Below are 25,785 nucleotides of genomic sequence, written 5' to 3'. Positions count from 1 at the left end.
TAGATTAGATTACTGTTCGCAAATAGTTAAGGATGTGGGCTGTTCTAGTTTTAGGGAAATGCGAAGATTAGCTCAGGATAGGAAAGAGTGGAGGTACGTGTCCAACCAATCTTAGGACTGATGACCTTATGATGATGATGATGATGAAGTGTACCTACAGAATATCCAGTTTTTTCCGAAATTGAAGGAACGGTTGAAGCCATATTGGACAAGAGATTGCAGCATCGTCACTAGAATAGCGGAGCACAGTTTGAATACAAAAGAAAGAAAGAATTAATGGTAGAGCACATAACAGAAACGGATCACCAGGTGAATTATGATCAGACCGATATATTTGCTAAGCATAAAACGACAAAACTTTTCTGGGCTATTCGTTAGGGGAATCGTTAAAATGTAGGTAACAACTTCAGTATCAGGAATCATATTTGTGAGCGTTTTATCCATATTATTTGGACGGATGAACTTACAGGCTCAAATGAAACGGAACGGAGCTCCATAAACCAAGCATCGATAAGCCACATTCCACTTTAAGATCTTTGGAAGAGAAGGTAGCGATAAGTTTGTTGAAATGTCAAACAATCTCACTTATCCATGTATACCAAAAATATAAAAGTTATGGTAATTAAAAAAAAATATCTTTATTGTCAACCAGTCTATTTTCTTAAATTAATAATTGAATTTTCAACTGAGTCACAAGATATTGAGGATTTTGAAATTAATCAAACCTTTCCAAACGTAGCTATTTTAAAAAAATATCTTTGTCTTATTCTTAGTGGTCACAACTTTGTACACGTTAAAGTATGGGCATTAAATGTTCATCCCTTAGTTGCGCCTTTGTTTTTTATGGTTCAACAAGTGTCTGCAATGAAATCCAAACACCTGTGGAACCCATGCCACTCGCAATAAATCACGTTTAGAAACTCGACCGAGCGGTTTACAAGAACAGTATAAATAATTTTAATAACAAGCTATTTGATATCAATTTGTCGGAGTTAAGCCCGCCTCTGGTCCGCCCTTTCCGGTAAACAGGCCGTCCTTAAACACCCCGCCATTGCGTTCAAAATCGGCCGAAACTTGGAAACAATAGCACATCTTTGCACGTATCAAGCAGGCGGGAATCATAAAGTAGTCAGTGATCCGCACGCGAAAATTCCCTTCTCTTTTCAACTGTTTATTTTGTAGATACATCGGTCTTTGTTGGTGTGAATGGGAGGCCAACCGCATTTTCACCGCTCACTGCAACAATGACCAACTCGGATTGTTGTTAGTTGCGTTTTAGTCGTGCGACGGTGGTCGTTAGTAGTTGACGGTTGTTGTTAATACGAGTGTGGTTAACTCTCGCGCGAACTTCGAACTTGGTCGTGGAATGGGGAATTTGGTCTCTGCGGTTGAATCGTGCGGCTTTTTTTAGTGAAAAGAGTCAAAACAAATAAATCCCGGTGAGTTTTTATTAAACGAATGCCACCTTTTTATTGATACTACCGCAATATTTAAACGATTGTTTATTTCTGTTTCGAGTGATGAAATTTAATTGTTTTATCATATATTAGGTAAATACAAAATCATTTTAGAAGTCAAATGAGCAAATGTACTTTTTGGATATATTCTATTTGAATTTTGTATTAAGTTCATTTCCGATTTTAATAGAGCTCGACCTCCCAATTGAGTTTAAAGGACCAATAATAAAAAAGGAGTAAGTTTCTGTGGTACACCAGAGAAACATTTTATGTGTCCTTCTATATCAAACATTAATAGGCCAGTATAGAAATTAATTACGTGTAAGTAACCACGGATTCATTGATCACAATTTTTACTAAGAATACTTTCAATTTTTGACAAAAATAATTTTATTATCGTTGTTTATCTCCCATACCAACTTTAATGACAAGTACAGATTACTTGCATAATAGTAGGGTTGCCACCTTCAAGCATTCACGAGAACTACTCTTCGTAAAGGTTGTTTAACAAAAAATGGATATTCTTCTAAATACCACAAATCGTCCTAAGTGTAGCCAAAATTTTAAACTAATAGTTTTAAAATCACTGTCTGATAGCAGGGCTCTATCTAACAATTTAGCTGCTTCAGGCAAAAGTAATTTTATATTTGCCGCCCTTTACAATGACACCTTATGCACATGTTATCCCAGAGATGCGATGGTACAATTTTTGACCGACGACCGACTTATGTGTGTAATATTGTTGGAATTGTATAATACTCACAAATGTTAGTCTGCTGGAGCTTCTGAACAAGAATACTAAATTTCATGAGAGCATGAAATGAGTTTCCAGCACAGAGCATTATTAGGTACTAGGAGTTTAAACTAAATTAATAAAAAAATAGTATTCGAATTTTTGCATGCATAATTAGAAGCGAATCAACTTGGGGAATCCCCTAAAACGTCACGTTGTAGGATATTCCCCAAAAAAAGTATGACCTATCGGAAATAACTACTTCTCTCAACGTAGGTGGGGGGTTAAACATAAACGAAACGAAAAGAGTTGCCAGTTCAGAAATGTAAAGTTGGTTCTCAAATTAAAAATCGTGAAAATCATTAAGTACACTTCAAGTTTTCCAAAGTGTCAGTTCCTTCTTTCCTATTGTTCTTCCTGTATGGCTGGTTATTACCAGACAGCATTAAGAAAGTCATAAGACATAAAATATATTATATATATCTATATATCTAAACATTTACAGCTAGATAAAATAATAATTAAAAAAAAAACTTTCAAAAATACTTTTTTGTCGGGTTGATGTTATGGGGGTGCTGAGCACTGTAATTTTTAGAAAATTTTTCTGTCCGTGCCCTGCTGATCCCCCCTTATGTCGGTCCCTTCAGGTAATATAGAAATAACTGGCCTTTTTTAAGCTAAGTAATTGCCCACTACAGTAAAGTTAACTCAAAAATTAATTCACTAATGCATTGAAAAAAGCACAAAAAGAAAACAAAAATTATTGTGATCCTTTTCCATTCCTTTAGGTTTCTGCATTTTTAGAATTTCAAATTCAAAATTTCTACTGTAGTATAATTCTTGTACTATTTCCAATTGAAAATCGAATAATAACCATGTAGAAGCTGTTTTTGTAGGTATGAGGTACAAATGTTGCACAATTTGAAAATTGAAAATTAGAGCAACCTACATCTATAACTAAGGATTTGCAAGATCTACGTATATCTATAGGTACCTGCTTAACTCCTATTTCTGCTATAGTCCTTCATGTCCGGGAATGTATGCTATCAACCTATTTCCCCTATTTTTTATTGACTCCCTTAAAGCCCTCTGTTCTCCTACTCTTTTTAATGCATCCTCGTTTTTGTGAATATACCTAGGAATCAAGCATTTGTGACCTATATTTCTCATAAATATTTTTTTGCCTATTATATTGATAGCTTGAAGAGCTATTATTCCCTTCGTATTCCACATGAAGGGAGGGAAGGTTTGATCCCTTGGACGGCTTATGAACACACTTCGATTTTCTAGTAAGTAATTTGTCTAGAATAGCTACAATGGCCATTAAATAGAGTAATTTAATGCAGTTTCACAAAATACCTTGTCCATGTACTATAAAAACAGATATTAATGACAAAAACTGATCGTGATTGTATTTTGCACAGTACCTACTTACACGAGTCGTTGCACCGTAGTCGTTGTATTAAGAAGTAATACTAGAACGTATAGTGTGTCTAATTTTATTGGTGACAATGCGTTATATGTAATTATGGATTAAGTTGTTCCATACTCCTGAGTTTTCGGTAATAACCAGGTAATTGTAAGTTGGTTTTACAAAAATACACGACTGACATCTTACAGTAGCAACAGTAAGATCATCAGACATGCAAAAACATATTTAAGAAATCGGAATAGAATCTAGGAATACTTTGAACGTTTGGCTATTTAGTTAAATAATTATCTACCTACTTAAAATAAAAGTATGTATTTAAAACTTTTCTTTAATTGTTACTTGGGTGACTCATAAAAGAAACAGATTATCACTCTTTGATGAGTTCTTGGTTAAGATTCTGTCAATGGTGAATCGAATTGTCGGTTTTCAATAATACATCGCAGGAAGTTTCGACATGGTATCATTGTTACTGCTTATTAGTTAACAGACAGTACAGTAGATTACCGATATCTTCCAAAATCTGTCATTAAACGTTAAATTAATGTTTGAGACGGTTCTCTTTCATCAAGGACATCGTTTTGTTTGTGATTGTGATTTCTCGCTGTAACTGTCTGACCTAATGAAGTACACATAATAAATCTGGGCAAGTTCTTGATCAGCAGTGTGTCGATCTGTCAAATGTGAATCGGCTCCTAGTAGATACTCTATGAGCAATATGAACTATGGACGCAAAAATAAAATAAAATTACCCTTTTATCATAAACCCTACTGACATTATATTTTCCCTTGATTTCAAAGACGAGACCGCAACATTCCCTCCCGCATAAGAAGTCGCTTTTTCGGATTTTACCATTCTCTGCGTGGATTTTATCATCGCTTTCGTCTTGGGTGACAATTTTCGTGCTAAGGGTGTTACAACTTTACACTTTCTCGATCCTGAGATTAGCAAAATTCATACTTTCAGGTTAGAGCTATGGTAAAAGATGGTATACGGGGCTAGAGAAGAAAGTACGGAACCCCCTTCCGGAAGCTTGCTAATGTCATACTTGGCTACAGTAGTAATTTGCACTTGGGAAGGAATACCATTCTTTCTTGGGTGATATGCTACTAACAACAGGCAGGTATACATTTAATGAATTTTACCATTGGTACAAAATTAGAATAAAACAGAATTCGAATAAAAAAATGCTATAACTTAGACCAGCAGTAGCTAGTATAGAATATATTATTATTTATTATTATTATTATCCTGGTCTTCTCAGTTTTCACTAGTAACTTTGAGCAAGTTATTATTACTATTATTATCTCCTGGTCTTCTCAGTTTTCACTGGTAACTTTGAGCAAGTGAAGACTGGCTAATGCCAAAGAACCTCACTCACAATTTTTGGGATATGGAAAACATTTTACTGTTCTTGAAACTTAGGGAGGTAACGGTTCTTCTTGCCTTGAATTATGATCAGTGAATATTAAAAACTTCGCTTCTTATTTAACTTGTTGTGTTTTCTGAAAAGGGGGATATGTCAGTACTGTTAAGAAATCTGCGCACTATTACTTATATAGGTACGTAAACTTACGCAGTTTCAACTTAGCTGGGCTAGCGTTTAATGTTTTAGGTATAACGCCTATTGATGATATTATTATTGGAATAATTCGAACTGTGTTCTGATTCCACATTTCTTTTATTTCAGCTGCTAAAGGCATAAATTTTAGAATTTTCTCAATATGTTTTTGTTTAAGATTTTCAGTGTTTGATACAGCAAATTCACACAATTACAAATTGGTGAAATCAAAGCATAAGCGATGTTCCAGAATAATAATAAAAATAATTTCTATGAACTATGAACAATGTGTATCAAACCAAATACAATTCAATTCCGACATTGTGATCTATTATTCTGAATAAGATGTCAACTGGCGAAAGGCGTATGTAGGTATAATTAAGGATCGCATTGAGAAATTGGTAAAGACTTTTGCGGCCAGTAGGTGAATTGATGCGGTTCTGATGAAGGCCTAATAAGGTCGTCTTGTGTTGGAGTTACTTCCTAACGTTTTGCTAGCACAACTGACGATCTTTTTCAGAGGCCCTTCCAAGGAGAGTCCGTATCCAGCATCGGAAATGGAAGAAGCTCGCTAATGAAACGTTAGGAAGCAACACCAACGCATGACGGTATTTAGACACGAATCAGAACAGCATCAGTTCAAAGGATCACTTTGTTGTCCGACTGTCCGTATGTCTGTCTGAATGCCCGTCAAAAGTGTCACTTACGAGGGTGGATTGATAAGTTTCCGGCCTAACCAAGAGATGACGCCACTAGGCCTACCTTGAGGTGACATTCTATAGTACCATCCTTGGATAGCTTGTAGCTATAGTTTCAGCCCGATCTCCTTGCTAGTGTAGGTTTGACAGCACGCTGAACAAGACGCCTCTGTGGTTTTCGTAAAAATGGAAAAGCAGGAAAATCGTGCTGTCATCAAATACTTTTATTTGAAGGGGTTAACGCCGAAGGAAATTAAAAAAGAGATGGACTCAACACTGGGGACATCCTCCCCGTCATATTCAACCGTTAAGCAGTGGGTTTCCGAGTTTAAAAAGGGTCGTGTGAGCACCTCTGATGGGCCTCGCTCAGGACGCCCCGTTGAGGTCACAACTCCAGATATGATCGAAAAAATTCATCAAATAGTGCTGGGAGACCGCAGATTGAAAGTGCGTGAGATAGCTGAGACCTGTAAGATGTCATATGAACGTGTGCAACATATTTTGCACCAACATTTGCATATGGAAAAGCTCTGTGCAAGATGGGTGCCGCGTTTGCTAACAGTCGACCAAAAATTGATTCGAAAAAACATTTCTACCGCAAATTTGTCATTGTATAAGCGTAATCCAAGCGAATTTTTGCGTCGATTCGTAACCGTTGACGAAACGTGGGTCCACCACTACACTCCTGAAACCAAAGAACAGTCTAAACAGTGGATTGGACCAGGGGAACCAACTCCAAAGAAGGCAAAAACAATTTTTTCGGCGAACAAGGTTATGGCTACTGTTTTTTGGGATGCAAGAGGTATTATATACATTGATTACCTTGCAAAGGGTAATACTATCACTGGTCAATACTACGCAGACTTATTGCAACGTTTGAGCCACGAGGTGAAAATTAAACGACCTCATCTGGCGAAGAAAAAAATCTTGTTTCATCACGATAACGCACCAGCGCACACGTCAATCGTTGCGACGGCTAAAATCAACGATCTAAAGTTTGAATTGATGCCGCACCCTCCTTACTCTCCAGACCTAGCCCCGAGTGACTATTTTCTGTTCCCTAATCTCAAAAAATGGCTTGGCGGTAAGAGATTTGCGGACAATGAAGAAGTAATCGAAGCTGTAAATGGTTATTTTGAGGAGCTTGACGAATCAGTCTATAGAGATGGCATTAATAGACTGGAACACCGCTATGAGAAATGTATCAGCCTTGGAGGAGATTATGTTGAGAAATAAAAAAAAAAAATTTTTAAAAACCTTGTTTTTCTTGGTCAGGCCGGAAACTTATCAATCCACCCTCGTATTATTTTAAAAACCTAAGACACTTTTAGTTGAGTTAGAACATTCCAATTAATTGGAGGAAGATAAATGTGCTAATATATCTTACTTCGAATATAATTTTTTCGAAATGTTCAGTAGATAAATTAATTAATAATGAACATTAAATTCATGGTCAGTAATTCATTAAAGATACCAGACGTGGATCGCGAATTCGACTTTGTTGGCTCTCATCAGCACGCTATAAGCAATTTCGATAAATCATCGACCAAACCGAAGCTCTCCACAAAAGCAAGTTCGTATAATTTCCAGACCTAGATTTCAGTGTGACATAGGCAGTTTCGATAAATCACTGAAAAAAAAACTTTTGGGTGTCTCTCATTCCCATCAGCCAGTAATGCTGGTGGACGGGCAGTCCCCCTCTATGCCGGGAGGTAGGGCGGAAGGCCCTCTTCAGCCTGCTTTCAGGAATCGTGGGATTGGGTGGGTGGTGGTTCGGGTGAGAAAGATGAAACGGACGAAATGAAGACAGAAGAGAGTGAACGATTATCTGTGAAATATTACTGCCCCAGCATTTGCTCAAGTGATCCAAGGAAACCACAGAAAAACTTGGACTAAGGCAGACAGACTCGGAATCGAATCGGCGTCCTCCCGAATGCTATGCAATGGACGAAACCTCTAGGCCATGCCGCTCGGTGTATCACTGACCAAACCAAAGTTGTTCCATAAAAGCAAGTTGGCATAATAATAAGTTATGGGTAGCATATCGCCACCTATCGACAAATTCCGGAGCAAGAACTTAACTGCGTCGTAGATTCGGTTTGACATATACCTTCGTTGTACTTTGTCAAGTTTTTTAAATAATACAGTTAGAGGCAATTATTAGTAAATAGCAATTAACTTCCACAGCTTGATATTAAAACAGCTTTTTTTTCAAGAGCGGATGATGTACGAGAAACGGCTGATTTGTTTTTTAATTTATTTTGGTATGAATTAATCTTTGCGTGCTTGTATTACGGATATACGTGCAATTATCAAGTTTCATTCATTCTTCAGTCAGAAGTGATGATGCTGTCTATTTAGTAATTGCCATTTCAAATTAATCACTTATAAATGCAGCTAGTTGTAATTATTTGTATAAAAGTGATTTATTTATTACATATGTATCTATATGCACACTACACTGCAAAATAAAAGATTTTCTTGTATAGAAACTTGTATATGCCAACCTTCGACGTTTGTAATCCTAATAATCATCATCATCATCATCATCATAAGGTCCATTTTTTTCTATTTTGAGCAAATCTTCGCATTTCCCTAAAACTAGAACATCTCACATTCTTAACTATTTGTGAACAGTATTCTAATATTAATTAACTGCTAATAATAGTAAATTTTCCAATTATTGCGCTTTTAGCCAAGTGTATTAAATTCGTCACGAATTACAAATACGGAGGGTAGGTAGGCATTTGTACGCTATGTTTATGTCGTAAAAGAACAACGTTTTACTCAAGCTGCAACAGATTCGGCATAGATTCGATATTTTTTATACCTACTGTTCATTTCTTTAAGCAAATAAAAATGCGGACACTATAAATTTACACTAATTGAAACTCCATCTATATTTTCTAATTTACTAGATTTTCTTTTATTTCTATTCGTAATTAATGTAGTACCAGTCATTCGAATAAGAGGAGGATCTAGACAAGGACTAATTGAGTTAATGATATTTTCAAAAAAAAAAAAAAATAGGACGTGGAGATACTTAGGACTCAAGCATTTGTGACTTTTCATAAATATTATGTCTATTATCGTCTTCGCATTCCAGTTAGGAGGAAAGCTCGATCCTTTGGATGGTCCTTGAACGAACTTCACCTACCTAAACTGACCTACTACCGCAATCCGCATAAATAAACTTCGTTCCAATAATAAAATAATGTTTTTACTTGATCATCTATATGGTTGAAAATTTCAGTAAGCCTCCTATTGAAACAATTTGCCGCGAAGTATTTATTAAGCACATTCCTGCAGGGACAATTCTGACACCAGATTCTAATTCAGTGACAAAACATACCCCGGAAATGACTTCTCTTTTAGTTGTTTGTTCTTTTGTACTTGATTTAGTCACCTCTCAAAAGGGCTAAAAATTAAATTTTTTAAGTCCTAAGGTTATGGCGGATATCTAGAGATCAAGATTTTTATTAGGTTTGGTCTGGTACTTTATCGGCAATAAAAACCTATGTAGGTACCTACCTCCTGTTGATCTAGAAATCTTGGTGGAATTGTTGCATAACGAAATTAATTTATTTGACTTTATATACAGTGTGGTGCGTAAGTTTTACGTCGGTACTATAATATTTAATGTACAAGAAAATACCACAAATAGCGTGGTGAGCGCCATCTGTAGTACGATGCTACATTTTAGGATTACGTATGCTTCAACAAGGTCCATTTAAAAATCTGGATATCTACTTGCTGAAACGAATTCCGGCGTAGCTCACCTCAACGTGATAGGCACGTTACCATAATCAAATAAAATAATTCGAAGTGGTCTGTATCCAAAAAGATCGAAATCGCGACGCGCTGATGAGATCCAAAAAGATCGAAATCGCGATCCGCGTCTGGCAGTTTCGACAGGATACAGACCACTTCGAATTATTTTGCTCGATTATGATAACGTGCCTAACACGTTGAGGTGAGCTACGCCGGGATTAGTTTCAGCAAGTAGATATCCATATTTTCAAATGGACCTTGTTGGAGCATACCTAATCCTAAAATGTAGCATCGTACTACAGATGGCGCTCACCACGCCATTTGTGGTATTTTCTAAAACGCGCTGTTAAGACAGCAGGTAAAGGTTGGTCTGTGTTCTGCCGGAGCTACCTGCGACGCGCTTATGAGATCCAAAAAGATAGAAATCGCGATCTGCGTCTGGCGGTTTCGACAGAATGCAGACCACTTCGAATAATTTTGTTCTATTTAATGTACGAGTTTAATATTAACTACTGTAACTAAGTACTGTGGAGGGTGTAGGTTGACTAAATGATTGAAAGGTGCAATGAAAAATTAAATAATCATATTTAGATATCATTGCGTGACAGTTATAAAACTCCTGAAGCTTATTTTGTAGATATAACAATTTGTACATCGGTATTACTTTCTACTAGTTTCAAATCATCAAAGTAATTTAAATATTAGGTAAATTACATCATTTTTTGGGATTTTATTTAAAAATATATCTTGGCAAAAAAGTAACATAGAAAAACTGTTTTGATAACATTTGAATCGTTATTAATAAATATCAAGTTTTGGTGATTAAGAACATTAAAAGTTCAATTCATAGTATCATCTGTTTTCTTTACTGTTCAGCCAGGTCTCCTTTGTTTAGAAGTTGGTCACTTAATTGGCAATGACTTATGACCATGCAATAAGCATTAAAAGTGAAACAGAGGGTTCGAGTTCCAACTCTACAAATTTGATTCGTAGAATAAGTATGATAGTAAACTAGTTCATGACAATCTCAGGATACATTCTTGAACTAAATTACTCATGTATTTTAAAAAAGTCCAAAACTAATTAAAACTTTTTTCCTCAAATAATTCCTTCATATCCAAAAATATGATAAAATGCCTGTATTTCACTTTAAAACTAATTGTAACTTCCGGTATAATATAACCGGAAGTTGAAAACCGTGAGAATATTTCGGTTGATAAATAATAGCTGAATATCCTGGCATTTGGATTGGTATTGGGTCAGTTTCAGTACGTTCCAGTTACTTTTATATTGCCGCTTCAATATATCAGGGATTAACTGAATTAAATAGATCATAATTTCCTTGTATCAAACTTATAATTGAATAAAACACGTATATATAATTCTTGACAAAACAGTTTGGTATGAAAGGAAATAAAAGTATTGGTATGCAAAGGAAAAAAAGTAGGAAAAGAGTAAATATAAAGGTAGGAAACAAAAAATTATAAGAAATCGTTGATTTTAAACAAGAACAAAATCCATTGCTTATTTAATGAATTAGGTAAAATTATGTCGAAATAAACAGGCGTATTCGGCAGAGTATAAACATATATGCGTTTGGTAGAGCATGAGATGGGGACCGAATGGTGTGGTCTAGACTCTAGAGAATTACATCATTGCTTAGCAATTGGGAAAGGGCGAATTCGATTCCGGGTCCGTCGGCTCTGCTTCAAGTTTTTTTGTGTTTTTTTTTTCAATTTTCATTTCCTCCGTCTCACCTTTATCACTCCAATCAGTACCATCTATTCCCGTGATGAAGAAGGTCTTCCCTCCAGCGTGGTCTACAGGTACCGCCCGCTCATCAGCATTAGCAGCAGGTGGGAACGAAACAACCAGGTTTTAGTTTTAGTAGTATGAGATGAAGAATAGTAAAGATTCCCCATTGCAAAAATGTAGAGTGTTTGACCATTATCGGTGTGGAATTACTAAATGCAACCTTAAAATTAAAGTCCTTAGGGTCAATTTCCAAGTCATCATCATCATAAGGTGGTCAGTCCTAAGTCTGGTTGGACACGCACCTCCAGTCTCTCCTATCCTGATGTAATCTTCGCATTTCCCTTAAAACTAGAACAACCCACATCCTTAACTATTTGCGAACAGTAATCTAATCTAGGTCTACCTCTACCCCTCCTAACTCCTGTTTCTGTCTCTAATATGTCTCTGACTAGACCTGGACATCGAAAAGTGTAGGTATAGTTTTTCCGTATTTGGTACACGGGAACTTATGATATATCGGTTGAACATATTCGTGGAGGTTGAAAGTGACGGAAACTTTTAATGTTTTTGACGTGACAACGTCTTATAATTCGATGGAGCCGGCTGCACGCACGAAAAAACATGACTCATGCGGCGTTACCTCGCTCTGAGGCGTTCCATTTAAGGCTTGAAGTGCAAGCGAGAGCGCGGAACGAGCGACAAAGAGGTACAATCGGCCTCCGCGTTCGGCAGCGTTCGACATCTGTCTCTCTCCTACTTGAGTGAGCGATGCGTCCGCGTGGACAGCTGCTATACAATAATACATTTCCATTTACCCCCTTCTCTATATCCATACAAAATATCTATCAAACAAATAAAATTAAAATTTTCTTTTGAAAAATGAAACCATTCCATCAGTATTTTCTTATGACGTTGTCACGTTCAATTATCGTCAGTAAACCGACTTTACAGACAACCGATTTTTTAATTAGTTTTACTAAATTTGGATGCAAGAATACTTTGTAATAGCATATATAGGTTTATTTAGGTTACGGTAGGTAAAGGCATCTCGAACACAGTGAATGTTGAGTGGTTGCGTTCCTTGTTTTGTTTGCAACACATTAGAGATAAAGGTAAAAATTGAGGTTTGGCGTCAACTCCGACCCCCGCTCCCCCCAATATGCTCCTCCACTCATGGACTCTCCATCGAAGTATCACACCCCCGCCCTGGCAGCCCGGTATTTGTAAAAAGAATCATATTATTTACAGATTACTACATTAGTTTCAGTAATCAAAGACAGTCTATTGTTTTCTAAAAGCTACAGTTTTTATAATGTTTAATTATTTTTAATTGTAATTGTTAATAAAGTTCTATTTATAATAATGCGTACCTAGCAGTCGATCGTTAATTGAAAATGTTTTTATTTTAGCGATGGTAAATCAACTGGTAGATTTTCTCTGGTTCTTTGTCAAGCAAATGAAAAGTAATTGTACGGATCGTATTTTGACGATTGTGTAATAAGACAAATTAATTAACGGTTCGAGAGTTACGTTTTGATTTTGTGGTGCCGTTTTCACCTTTCCTAACATTTGTTTTTGGTGCATGGCAATTAGTAATTTTCCAACTTTTATTACAGTAATTAACTATTGGGGCAATTGGCGAAACAAACGTCCATGACAAAATTACGCTAAAAAATTGTGTAAATAAGTGCATAATAGTGTCTGATGTCTATATTTTATCGGCCAGTTTTTTTGCGTAATTAGACAAGAATTTCGGCACGATTCTTCTCTTTGCATTGCTCTTTACACGGTAATACGCACAATTTTACCACTAATCAATTAATGTATTGAATAAATAATAAGCAACAAGAAAATTATTGAGAAAATTAAGTTTTTATAGTCACGACTACAATCTGGTTTCCTTTGTTTGGCGATTTTTCCGTGTTCGAGAAAATATTAATGCGTTAATAAAACGTCACGTCATTGTAATAACTCTATTCATTTTTTTTGTTCCATATATTTTGCAGTGCGTAAAGAAATAGAGAAACCTCTGTTGCGGTAGCTGAGTCTATTCTTCACTTCATTTACTTTTAAGTGAAAACAATTTTATAAATTTGAATATGCAATATTTTAACAATAAGTGTTTGTATCTTGCTACAATTTTCTTTAAATTGTGCTTATACGGGGCCGGACTGGCCCGGGGTGCAGAGGTGCAAATGCACCCCTGGCCAAATGACTCAAAAAATATAACAAAAAGAGAAATTAAAAAAACTGAGGTAAAGACTTCTTAAATTTATTTAAAAACGAGTGCTGTTAAAATTGCACTTACCCTTCTATATCAGGCCATTTGGTTACATCGCACCCCGGGCCAAAATCTTCAGTTCGGCTCTGTGCCTATACATAGATATTTATCTGCTTTAGTAATATTTCCTACCGAAAAGCTGTATGGAAGCAAAAAATATTAATCGTAAGATCACGAACTGTCTACAAACAAATAAGTATTTTAATGTAATCAAATGACTCTAATAAAATTTGTCGTAAAATTTAGAACAATTTTTGTAGGGTTAATTGCACTATTGTGCTACCACTAAGCTTAGGAAAAGTAATTGTTCAATTTCTGGCGAGGGCGTAACAGCAGCAACAAGTTTTGCTCATGAATTTGAGGTTACCTTTAGTGGAAAATATTAATTCATAAATTAATTCACTTTAACATTTTGTCGAAAAATTTTGAAAAAACTGTTGATACGTGTTTCATTACCTTAGCATTTTCAAAAAAAGGCGGATGATGTAAACCAAAAACCTTTTCCAAATATGGAAAATACCACAAATGGCGCGGTAAGCGCCATCTGTAGTACGATGCTACATTTTAGGATTACGTATGGTCCAACAAGGTCCATTTAAATATATGGATATCTACTTGCTGAAACGAGTCCCGGCGTAGCTAACCTCAACGTGATAGACATGTTACCATAATCGAATAAATTAATTCGAAGTGGTCTGTATTCTGTCGAAAATGCCAGACGCGGATCGCTATTTCGATCTTTTTGGATCTCATCAGCGCGTCGCAGGCAGCTCCGACAGAACATAGACCAACTTTTACCTGCTGTCTTAACAGCGCGTTTTAGAAAATACCACAAATGGCGTTTTTATTATTTGCTAACGACAATCCGCCTCAATTGGTTTATATTCTCTGTTTGGTAGTTGAATAGTAAACCCAAACTCACATCAAGCGAAAAAATCTTGAATGTTATAGAAGATTCTAAACTTTGGTCGAAGTATATGAAAATGCCCTAATTTCGTGTTCGAACCCATTGTCCATCTTCGAATATTCCGGAACGTTTTTGATTCTTCCGGTCTAGTTCACTCTAAAATATTTTACTTGGGGAAAACCCTAGATATTCTAGAATATTCTAGCTGATAACCATCCTAGAAACGTTAAAGAACATTTTGTTTCCAACATTCTCACTCATTCTCAACGGGTGATTGGTAGCTGGAGATAAATTCACAAAAATTAACCCCCACACACGCTAAATTAGACAAATTTTAAACATTATAGGATCATTTGATTATATTTTTGGATTTCTATCATCGTCATCATATCTTCATCGCATATGTTTTTGAGGCAACGCATCTATTGAGGGTTAGAATATAACTATATCCTGCAAAATATAAAAAAAAAATAGTTAAAAGCCAATCACGCAGACCTTCATCATTATTGTATTTACCGTACCATTAAATTTTGGGAAGGAATATATTTGAAAATCCACTTAGTAAATCTTTTGAAAGACACACATAAAGTAGTCTGATGTTTAGCATCGAGTGCTTATTTTTGAATATCTTTTTAGAAAGGAATTCAATATTTCCGGTTAACCTAATGTGTAAATTTAATTAACGAAACAAGAAGCTGTAGGTATATATTGTGCTCGTTCTTATAGATTTTTTACTCTCTCGCTCCGAAAAGGAGATGAGTTACACCATGCATGACTCACACATATGGATGCTACAACAGTAAACATTCCAAGAACATGTGAAATAATTCTTTTGACGTCACCTGATGTTAAAACGTTTTTTTTTATATTATTTTATATTAACAAATCATGAGGATTTGTTCTGTGGTCTTGACGGATGTAAACATAAATTTGAAATATCACGATAACACCTATTCAATAATTTACAGAGTATCTGTACTTCAACCTCGAAATGAGAGATAATAATCTGTAAATAATTGTAAATTTGTTTTATTTTGACATTCTAAAAGTTGTGCCAAAAGTCATATAACATCTCGTGTCCGCATCTTAAGATATTCAAGGTCAAATTTCACTAAATCGCTATTTCGTTTTTTATGGTTTTACTGGCATTTGCACCTATTATGAAAATTGTAGAGCACAAAATTTTCTACAAATTTTATTCCAAATATTTTTTTATATGTTTAACCGTTTTCGAGGTAGAGCGCGGAGAACGCGCAGCGCTTAGCACAGTTGACCGTGAGTCCCGGTAATCAACATATCAGTCGTGTACACTATAAAATTCAAACTTGGTTTGGGAATATTTTAGAACCACAAAAATGGGGTTGGGTGCTGCAAAATGAACTCCTGGAACCGATAACGACAATATTACCATCGGCTCCAGATGAACTAGTAAACACAATATTTTGCAAATGCAAGAATGGTTGTGGTTCACTTTGCGGATACAAGAAATTAGGGTTGCAATGTTCTTTAGCTTGTGGCCAGTGTAATGCTGCGAGTTCTTCGCTGTCTACCTTAAAAAGGTTGAGCGTATAAAAAAACAATTGGAATAAAATTTATAAAAAATTTTATTTTCTATAATTTTTATAATAAATGCAAATGTCATCGAAACAATATGAAGCGAGATTTTTTGTGACCTTTGATACAATATTTGGAACGCCAAAATAAAGGTTTATACAAGTTTACAGCTTATTATTTCTCATTCTAAGATGACACCCCTAATATGACTGGACTAATAGTAATTAACCGATTTACATGTGATTTAAAGAAGGTCGTATAAGATGAAACAATTGTACAGATTATTTAAAGTAAGTAGTGAAAAATTAATACTTAATTAATAGCCTTCAGCCAGAAGACTGGTTGGGCACCCACCTTCACTCTTTCTTTTCTGAGCTATAATCTTTTCATTTCTCGAAAACAAGAACAATCTACATCTCGAATTGTTTACTAAGTGTCATCTATGTCTGCCTTTGCCCTCCTTAACTCCTGTTTCTGCTTCTAATATGTCTCTAACTACCCCTTCATGTCTGAAATATGAAAGTCCTACCAACTTATCCCGTCCATTTCTTACTGATTTTTATAACGCCTTCTGTTCTGTTACTATTTGTAATGTGTCCTTATTTTTAACCTTTTCTATTTACGGTATTTTCAGCATCCTTAAAGCAGAATTTTAATTAATAAACTAATTAAAACAGGTAAAACAAGGACAAACATCCAAAAACATTTTCAATTGTAGAAACGACTGATATCTATCCCATTATACACAGTGTCGTTTAATGTAGTTTTTACAGTTTTAATTAATTTATCAAGTTTATTAAATCATTTTCGTAGACCTACTATCTTCTTCATCCATGCCATTCCTTCCTTTGGTCTTGCTATTAATTTTTCCATTCTTTCATCAGCCCTTCATGCCATGTATGCCAATGATATTAAATGTTCTGCTGTTTGTTCGTGTTCTTCACATAGTTTGCACATCTTTTTGCTGCTTTCTAGCCATTATGTGCTTTCTTTTCATTGGTTTTCTGTTCTAAAAGTAATTTGTTTATTTTTATGTCCTTTATTTGTCTTTTTTTTACAATATTCTGGAGTTTCTTCTTGTCTCCATTGTAGATATTCTTTTGCACATCTTGATTTTCTTACTGTTTCTTTCATTTCTTCTTTTACTTGTTTTATTTTCTTCTTTTTCCACTATATAATCATTTAATCATGTTTTCTTCCTTTATATCTTTTCCTATATCTGCATAAATGTCTACTCTCTTTTTTCTCCATTTTGTTATTTTCAAATCTTTTATTACCCTCTGTACATATTTAATAAATTTTACTGCAGCTTGTATCTGGATCTTTTCTACCTTTGTTTCCTCTCTAAGTGTATAATATCTTAGACTGCATTTGTGTAGAGCAAATACATTCCTCAGATATATTTCTTGTACCGATTCTGTTTCATTTCTTTTTTTCTGCAAATGTATTTTCACCGAATATAACAGAGTACTTTCCACCATAACATTAGCATCCTCTCTTACTAAAATCCTCTCCGAATTTGCTTCTATATATGCTCCATATTTGTGACATAACTGCCACCGCCCTTTTGCATATGTCATTTATATATATGTGCTTTCTCCCCCATATTATATGTACTTGAATTCGCGTCAACTTCTTCTTCTATCTTATAGTTTTCGTTCCAGATCCGTTCTATTTTCTTCGTAATATTATTGTATTTCCTTTTTTGCTAAATACTAAAAATAAAGTTCATAAGGCACTGATTGGAACCTTGGTACATTATTGTTAAAAGAAATAAACATATATTCACCTGAGCCGTTCGGAACTTTTTGTGTCTGCAAAATCAGGAAGATAATGGAAATTCAGAGTCTTTTCTTCGTGCTTTGTCATTAAACCACCCTGTATATTCGATAATGTCTCTAGCTGATGCAAATTACTCAAAAATGAATGTTACCTTAAGTAATAGTTTTATAATTATCTTTTTGGTTTTTGTAATAATGAGAATTTCGTTTTGTTTTCAGATTACGTCCATCCGAAGATTCCATCGGTGCACTTATTGGTCACCTGCGTAAAATTTATCACAGTGCTCGTTTCTATCCTTCCGTCCATAACGGCGGTCCGTTTTTTTCCCCCTTCCGTGCCTATCCAGCGTGCCATTTTCATCAATTAGCGTGGAGAGAAAAGGTTTCAGAAATCATTTGCGACGACACAGTCGTTCGTTTACAACAAGTGAACATCATTTCGACTTTACGTCGACCACGTCTCGATAATGTCCAGCCTTTGAACGACAACTACCTTCGATATCTGTTTTACTTAACCGGTCCAAAAACTTTGTTGTTCTTTTCAACCGTGACGCACAAAAACTGAAGTGGAACACTATGATGGTACGAAGAAACACTCTTTGTGACACTGCCTTCCAGGTCTTTGATATTAACGAACTTAAATTCAGCTGCACATACAACATTATTTATATGCTGCTCAAGTAAATTCCTACAAACTCACTTTATTCGCACGTGCTTATTAATAGTTCTTCAGTGTTTTTTAAGAATTACAAAAACTCTTAAAAATCTCTTCATTTTCTTCTTCAAATAAAAATTTTGCTTACCGAACTGATTGACAGGAATTATTTATTATATTCAACAAATTGCACAAGAAAAATCGACTGTATCTATTTTATCGGACAGTAAAGAAGTTGTTGAGGTTTTGTTGTTCGATATTTTCTGGGATCATCCGAGCACGTGTCACATATGCATTTACCTGTGGGATTATTGTCTTCGAACATTTCCAAACAGGAGTGGCCCCGAATCGGAACCATGTGTGATTCCACGGGGAGTTACGGTGGCAACAATCAGGATCTTTGGTGGACGGAACATTTAATTCACGAATTACAGGCAGAACATCCGAATGAACTTGTTCGAACGGGTAGTCCATATTTCCTTTGTTCTGCATTGCCGTCTCATTGGAGATCGAACAAGACTCTTCCCGTGGCGTTTAAAGTGGTTGCCTTGGGGGATGTTGGGGACGGTACCGTAGTGACTGTTAGAGCCGGTAACGATGAAAATTGTTGTGCGGAATTAAAGAACTACACAACAGTTATGAAGAACCAAGTAGCAAAATTTAACGATCTGAGGTTTGTTGGCAGAAGTGGAAGAGGTGAGTTTTTATAAAAATTATTACCTATTTCCTATCATCTTCCATTTATATTGGGTTTATAATGATATAAATTGATTAATATTCACTTGGATTGAATATACTCAAACGTTATTTTGTTATTCTACATAAATTACTACAAATAGTATGGTAAACGTCATCTGCAGTATATGCTACAATTTGTGGAATTTAAAAATGTTCAACAAGGCCGATAAGGGTATCTACCTGAATCCACGGTGTAGCTACCTTACGTAATAAGCACGTAACCAAAACAGAAAAGAAGGGGTGAGGCGGATCGCGATTTTGATCTCATTGGATCTCATCAGTGCGTCGTAGACAATTTCTATAGAACACAGACCCACTCTACCTGCTGCCTTAGGACAGCGTTTTATGAATCACTACAAACAGCGTGGTAAATGCCATCTATAGTATATTGTTACATTTTGTGGAAGCCCGTTGCCGTAGACAGTTTTGACAGAATACATATCCACTCTGCCTGCTGCCTTAAGATAGCCACGTGAAGGTAGCTACGCCGTGGATTCAGGACAACATGTCTATGTCTTTATGAGCCTTGTTGAAGGCAGTGGATAGGATAAGTCTGTGTTTTGTCGAAATTGTCTGCTACTTGTTGATCCGATGTGATCGAAGTCGCGTCTAACCGTTTCGAGAGAATATTGACCATTATTTGAAGTTTTATATGTAGAAATAAATTATTGAATCAGAAGATAGTATGCCCAACTGTTTAATTTTCGTACTTTATTACGTACTCGTAAATAGATGCACAATATATCACTAGAAAATTGAAAGTCCAATCGTGGTGGTAGAAATAATATAAAAATTGGAGACGAAAAACTGAAAGAATTTCTGAGCATGTGAAATGAGGAGTAAACATTTCTACGGTAAACTGTGTTCTTTACTATAAAAAAAATTATGATACGTGTTTAAGGACACCTCAATGTTACCTTTAAAAAATAGGTTCCTTTCTGGGGTGTCAACCAGCATGTTTTTTTAACAAAATTAAAGAAAAATAAAAAACAACGCAGTCGCATTCGTAAATCATATACACAGTTAGGTAAAAAAAAATAGGCGAGATAGGTTGGTAGGACACCTTCTCAGGCATAAAGGTCTAGTCAGAGACATATTAGAGGCAGAAACTGGAGTTAGGAGGGGTAGAGGTAGATCTAGATTAGATTACTGTTCGACAATAGTTAAGGATGTGGGCTGTTCTAGTTTTAGGGAAATGCGAAGTTTAGCTCAGGATAGGAAAGAGTGGAGGTACATGTCCAACCAGTCTTAGGACTGACGACCTTATTATGATGATGGGGTAACCCCACAGTAAATGGAGTCCCACATTGACTTGAGTAGGTGAAATATGAAGTCCTAAAGATAGACACACCATCTTCACCGTCTCCGTTTAAAATTAACCAATATTTATATCAAAAGTCTGCACAAACGTGGGTGTTACTGTATTTATCAGAACTTTTTCGTTATTATAATACAAAAATAACGGAAAAATAGCCATCAGAGTATGCCCTTGTGACCTCATACATTCTACACCACTGCGATTATGGTAATTTGGATGATTTTGAGTAGTCGGTAATTGTTACGTGTGAAGAGGTATGTGGGTACAAATACATACGTTAGGTAGATTATGATACTGCTATTACACGTTGTACCAATTTGCAACAAACAAATGGGTCGATAAAAAGAACGACCACAGCCCTGCCGCTGTAAATCCGCAAGAAACAGCTACAATATAAAATTTCACACTCTGGTCAGTCTGTCAACAAGATTAACCACATCTGGCAAAAAGAGCGCGTTTAGTTATTCGCGAAAATGAACGTTTTTTTTTTGTAATTTTAATGAGTCAGCTCATTATGGTTAACTTTTTACATAAAATAAAAGAGGGAACTTAGCTTATCGTTAGTAAACTGAATGTAATTAAAGTTGTACCTACGTTAACCTTTTTCTGAGCGTAAAAGCTATTGAACTGTTTCGAAATTTGTGAATCGTTTGTACAAGGACGCACATATGACAGTGTCGTATCATAGAAGGGGATACCTAAAACGGTAGTGAGAATTTTCATGTTTTTCATAATTATCACTTCATCATACATATAGGGTAGGATGGATCAAAAAGTAGTAGGACTCAATTAATTAACATTTTTTTGAAGTGAAACTTCTTTATGAACGGTAGGATAAGTTCGTTTCATGCGAGTTGCTATGTAACGAAATCATGCAACGCATTTCCCCCGCTGTCTATCCCTATGTATGCTTAGATTTTCAAAACTACGCAGCGGATTTTAATGTGGTTTTTTTAATAGATAGAGTAACTCAAGAGGAAGATTTACATTTATAATACTTGCTAAATACAGTAGAGAAACACTGAAAATTTTAGAGGTTTGTAATGTGATGTCGTAAATAAACACATTTTTTGCGCTTACATTGCAAACGCTGGCTGAACCCTACGAGATAGATCAAAATAATATACTACAGGATTGTACACCTTAAATGGTACATGTCTATCTCTTAGGGATAACCCACAATAACCATTTTTTATCCTTTACTTTTTACGAGCAATGATAGCCAATTTACGAAGCAATTTTATGTAATACAGCATTAATCCTTATCCAATTAATTACTTTTAAATACATTGTGCATGTAATTTAAATGAATATTTTCGAAGATATTACAGGCTTAAAATGCAGGGACAGCGATTGCGGCGGTACCGGCCGGTTTACATTGTCTAATGACAAAAAAGCTGCGATTGTTGTATATAAAGACATTCTACAGTATATTTACTATCAGCATTGCACACGTGCGAAGCATAGTGTACAAATAATTCCATTAAACCAATTCCTTAACCCCTATCCCGGTATGTTTGTGTGTTTGAAGTAGTTTCACTTCAGTAGCATGTTGTATGATTACACGTTGTATTTTTCTTGAACTAATTGGTACAAATCCTTAGTAGTAATCAAAATAACACTCTTGTGCTTCGATAAGACGCGTATAACGCGATTCCCACTACATGTACGCCTTCTGGAACTCGAGTTCCGGGATCCCTCTTAGAGATGCCATCACGCCCCCTTGGACGCTTTCTACGGAGCTGTATCGGTTTCCCTTGAGCTGAGGAAAGGGTAAGAAGTCTGGAGGTGTTTGATCTGGACTGTAGGGGGACTGAAGTAATGCTGTGCTTGACCAAAAATTCCCTCATCAGCAGCGTGGAGCCACTCGAATATTGATGACATGACATCCTACCCGTATTTTGACGGGTTATCTCAGTCATACCTATGTTTGTAATGGAAATTCATACAGCTCTCTTCTTTAATAATAGGAATTTCTGGAATTACCTGACTATTGAAATGTCTAATTAAAGCATGGAACTGCGCCTTAGACCTGCTTTCCTTGAAGCAGAATTTTTAATTAAATATCGCAAATATCTTGATGTTTAGTGAGAATTTAACACTATTTTGTCGAAAGACATGGGTCCCAATTTGGAACTTGTTGGTTTTCATTAACACATCGTAGAATACGACCAGCCCGTTGGTCGCAATCTAAGCCTGACAGAATTCCAGCATTTATAAAAGCCTGACTGATTTACCAAAACTTTAATGAGGCGTGAAAAGCCGGAGAATAAAACGGAGGATTCTCTTCAACTTTCATATAGGAATCGTGGAAATGGCTGAGTGGTAGTTGAAGAGAGACAGACGACTTGGTCGAAGTGAAGGCAGGATAGAAGTGATATACATGATACTGTGGAATATATAACTAGCCCGGCATTTGTCTAAATGACCCAAAGAAACCGCAAAAAAATTGGACTAGCATAGGCAGACCTGGATTAGAACCTGTTGGTGTTCTACCGAATGCTGAGTGATGATCTAGGCGTGTTCACTAAATGGTGTTCTTTGAAACACTGCCGATGTTCTGTGCAAGAGTTTCAGGGGTTCTCAGAGTGCAAATCATGATGACGAATAAAACGGTGGATCAATTAGGGTTTTACTGTCAAAAGAAATTGGGAACTGTTTACTTCTAAACTGTTGGACAACGCCGGCGCTAATCTGTTTCGTTCATCATATGTCTCTTCGTTGCTTGGAGATTTTCGCTTCATGTATTTCTTGTTTTTCGGACTGTTTAATTTTGATAACAACTTTAAAAATGCAATTTTTAATAGATAAAAGCAATCACATATGTTGTTAATCATGGATATATATCAGTTTAATGATTTGATTTGAATGAATAGGAACATTAAAATGATTCAATTTCACGTCACTTCAGTATCGTTTTGTAGAATGGATAGCTACCTAATGATGAAGGAATTTATATTAAAGCGTGAATTTCTTTTGTTGTCGCTGGTTTTAAAAGAACATTCCTACTGAGTTATTTTTTACCACAATCATTTATTTACTAATAGATAATTACATTCAACTTCTAGATAAAATCGGTAACTTATTTTGTTGTGATCCTTCTGTTGTTTATCCATACGGTAATGTGGATGTGGTTACGAAATGTTCAGCTCAATGCCATGCTTACAACAAATAACTACGAATTTTCTGTATGATAAATAAGTTTTAAATACAGACACCTTGGCGTAAACAGAATACACAATAAACAGAAAACATATAATGATGTTTGAAACGCATACGAGGGAGGGACCCAAAAAAAAAGAACGAGAATTTCGTCATGACTTCCTTATTTCTTAATATTTTTACACCAAATATTGATCAACTTCAAAGTATTCTCCCTTGACCACCGCACCCCTGCAAACAATTCTTCCATTCTTCAAAACATCCCTTAAATTCACTTATCGAGACGTTCTTTGCGCTTGTGAGAAGGCGAGGAACAAATCTGGCTTCAACTCTTCTCATCTTTCAAATCTTTAGATAAAATCTTCTGAATTGAACTCCATGATGTTCCAGACATCTAACTGAGTTGATCAATGGTTCGACGACGGTTTTCATGAACGACATTTCTGCATTTTTAAAACGTGAAAACCATGAAATAAATTAAACATTTATAATACATACACCAGTAGTTAGTTGAAAACGGAGCATATGGATATTCTGTTACACTTAATCATCAAAGAAGTCATCGTCTTTTAAGAAATACGATGTTATATAGAAATAAAAATAACAAGTTTGCCTTCAAAAATTCGACTGCTAAAAATGTTGGATTATTATACGCGAATAATTAGAAGAAAATTGTTTGGTCATTTGACGTGAATATTAATCAAATAAAGTAAATTATTTTTAATGATTTGTTGTACAGTGACGTCTACAGGTGAAAGAAACAATTGTTTCTGAAATTTTAAAAAAAAAACTTGAAAGGTGTTATGAAGTTATGATAAACGGTTTACACAATTCCTACCGCAGGCTAATATTCTCAAATTCTGACCTTGTGTATCCTAACCTATAAACCACATTTCCCAAGAGCTTATAAAATATCTGGTTTCGTCCAATTTGTTTTTGAAAGTCTTACTGTGGGAGCATTGACAGAAGGACTGGACACCAGAATATATATAGGAGATGAAAGGTATTTAGCACTCACTCCTGGTGTAAGCATTGGATGAAGAAAGAAAAAAGGGTATGTAGAAAATGTGAAAAGGCGGGGCGAATTATAAAACATTGAGGCATGCTGTATAGGGAGGATGTAAGGAAAGTGAAAATTTTGATAAATATAAGATTCCTAACAATATATGTGTGTGGGGATGGACTGTTCCGTTTGAAAGAAATATTGATGAAAAGAAAGGGATGGAGTCAAGAAGAATGGGGTTATGTTTACGTTTGGTTCTTAAGGGTAAATATTATGTTTTTCTGAGCCTAGTAGAAAGAAGATATGAAACTTATTTTTGAAGTGAAACTTGAAACGCTTGAGCCGTGAGCGCGCTTCAATGCAACGTTTGTTACAGGCAACTCCAGCATGTATAGTGTAGCCCTAACAAAATGTATTAATGTATTTGCACTCTACAGTCGAAACGACTCCGCTGACGCCAATTCCTTAACCCCTATCCCGCTGTGTTTGTGTGTTTGAAGAAGTTTCACTTCAGTAGCGTGTTGTATAATTACACGTTGTATTTTTTTTTTATTTTTGCTCGTTCTTAACTTACAATTGTTCCTATCTATAATTGACATATAACTAATATAATATACAAAAATCAATCGTTGTAAAGATGTGGTAGTTCTTTACGCTTTCGTGTTTAAAGTTTTACTTGGAGCAAAAACAAATGTTCTTCAAGATGCCTTCATTATTTTACGCTTAAATGTAGGCAGTATAAAATTACATAATTGTATTTGACATCTGCTAAATTGGTACAGAAAACCGCAAGACGCCACGTTACAAAATTTCTGAACACATATGCGATTATATACGAGGGTGGATTGATAAGTTTCCGGCCTAACCAAGAGATGACGCCACTAGGCCTACCTTGAGGTGACATTCTATAGTACCATCCTTGGATAGCTTGTAGCTATAGTTTCAGCCCGATCTCCTTGCTAGTGTAGGTTTGACAGCACG

The 25,785-nt window shown here is 35.6% G+C and overlaps 1 protein-coding gene across 1 annotated transcript in view; it reads left to right on the top strand.

Moving 5' to 3' along the window:
• Positions 1-1,228: 1,228 nt before the first annotated feature.
• LOC108733644 (protein lozenge-like) overlaps positions 1,229-25,785 on the top strand; it is a 93,752-nt gene continuing 69,195 nt past the window's right edge. Inside the window, exons 1-2 of the mRNA XM_018464892.1 lie at positions 1,229-1,439; positions 18,148-19,279. Coding sequence (XP_018320394.1) covers positions 18,874-19,279 — 406 coding nt within the window. The 5' untranslated portion in view covers positions 1,229-1,439; positions 18,148-18,873. The remainder of the gene's footprint in view (positions 1,440-18,147; positions 19,280-25,785) is intronic.

This window comes from Agrilus planipennis, unplaced genomic scaffold (assembly GCF_000699045.2).
Source record: "Agrilus planipennis isolate EAB-ADULT unplaced genomic scaffold, Apla_2.0 scaffold67, whole genome shotgun sequence".
NCBI classification, from domain to species: domain Eukaryota; kingdom Metazoa; phylum Arthropoda; class Insecta; order Coleoptera; family Buprestidae; genus Agrilus; species Agrilus planipennis.
The sequence above is the reverse complement of the archived record's forward strand: the minus strand, read 5'-3'. Positions and strand labels throughout refer to the sequence as shown.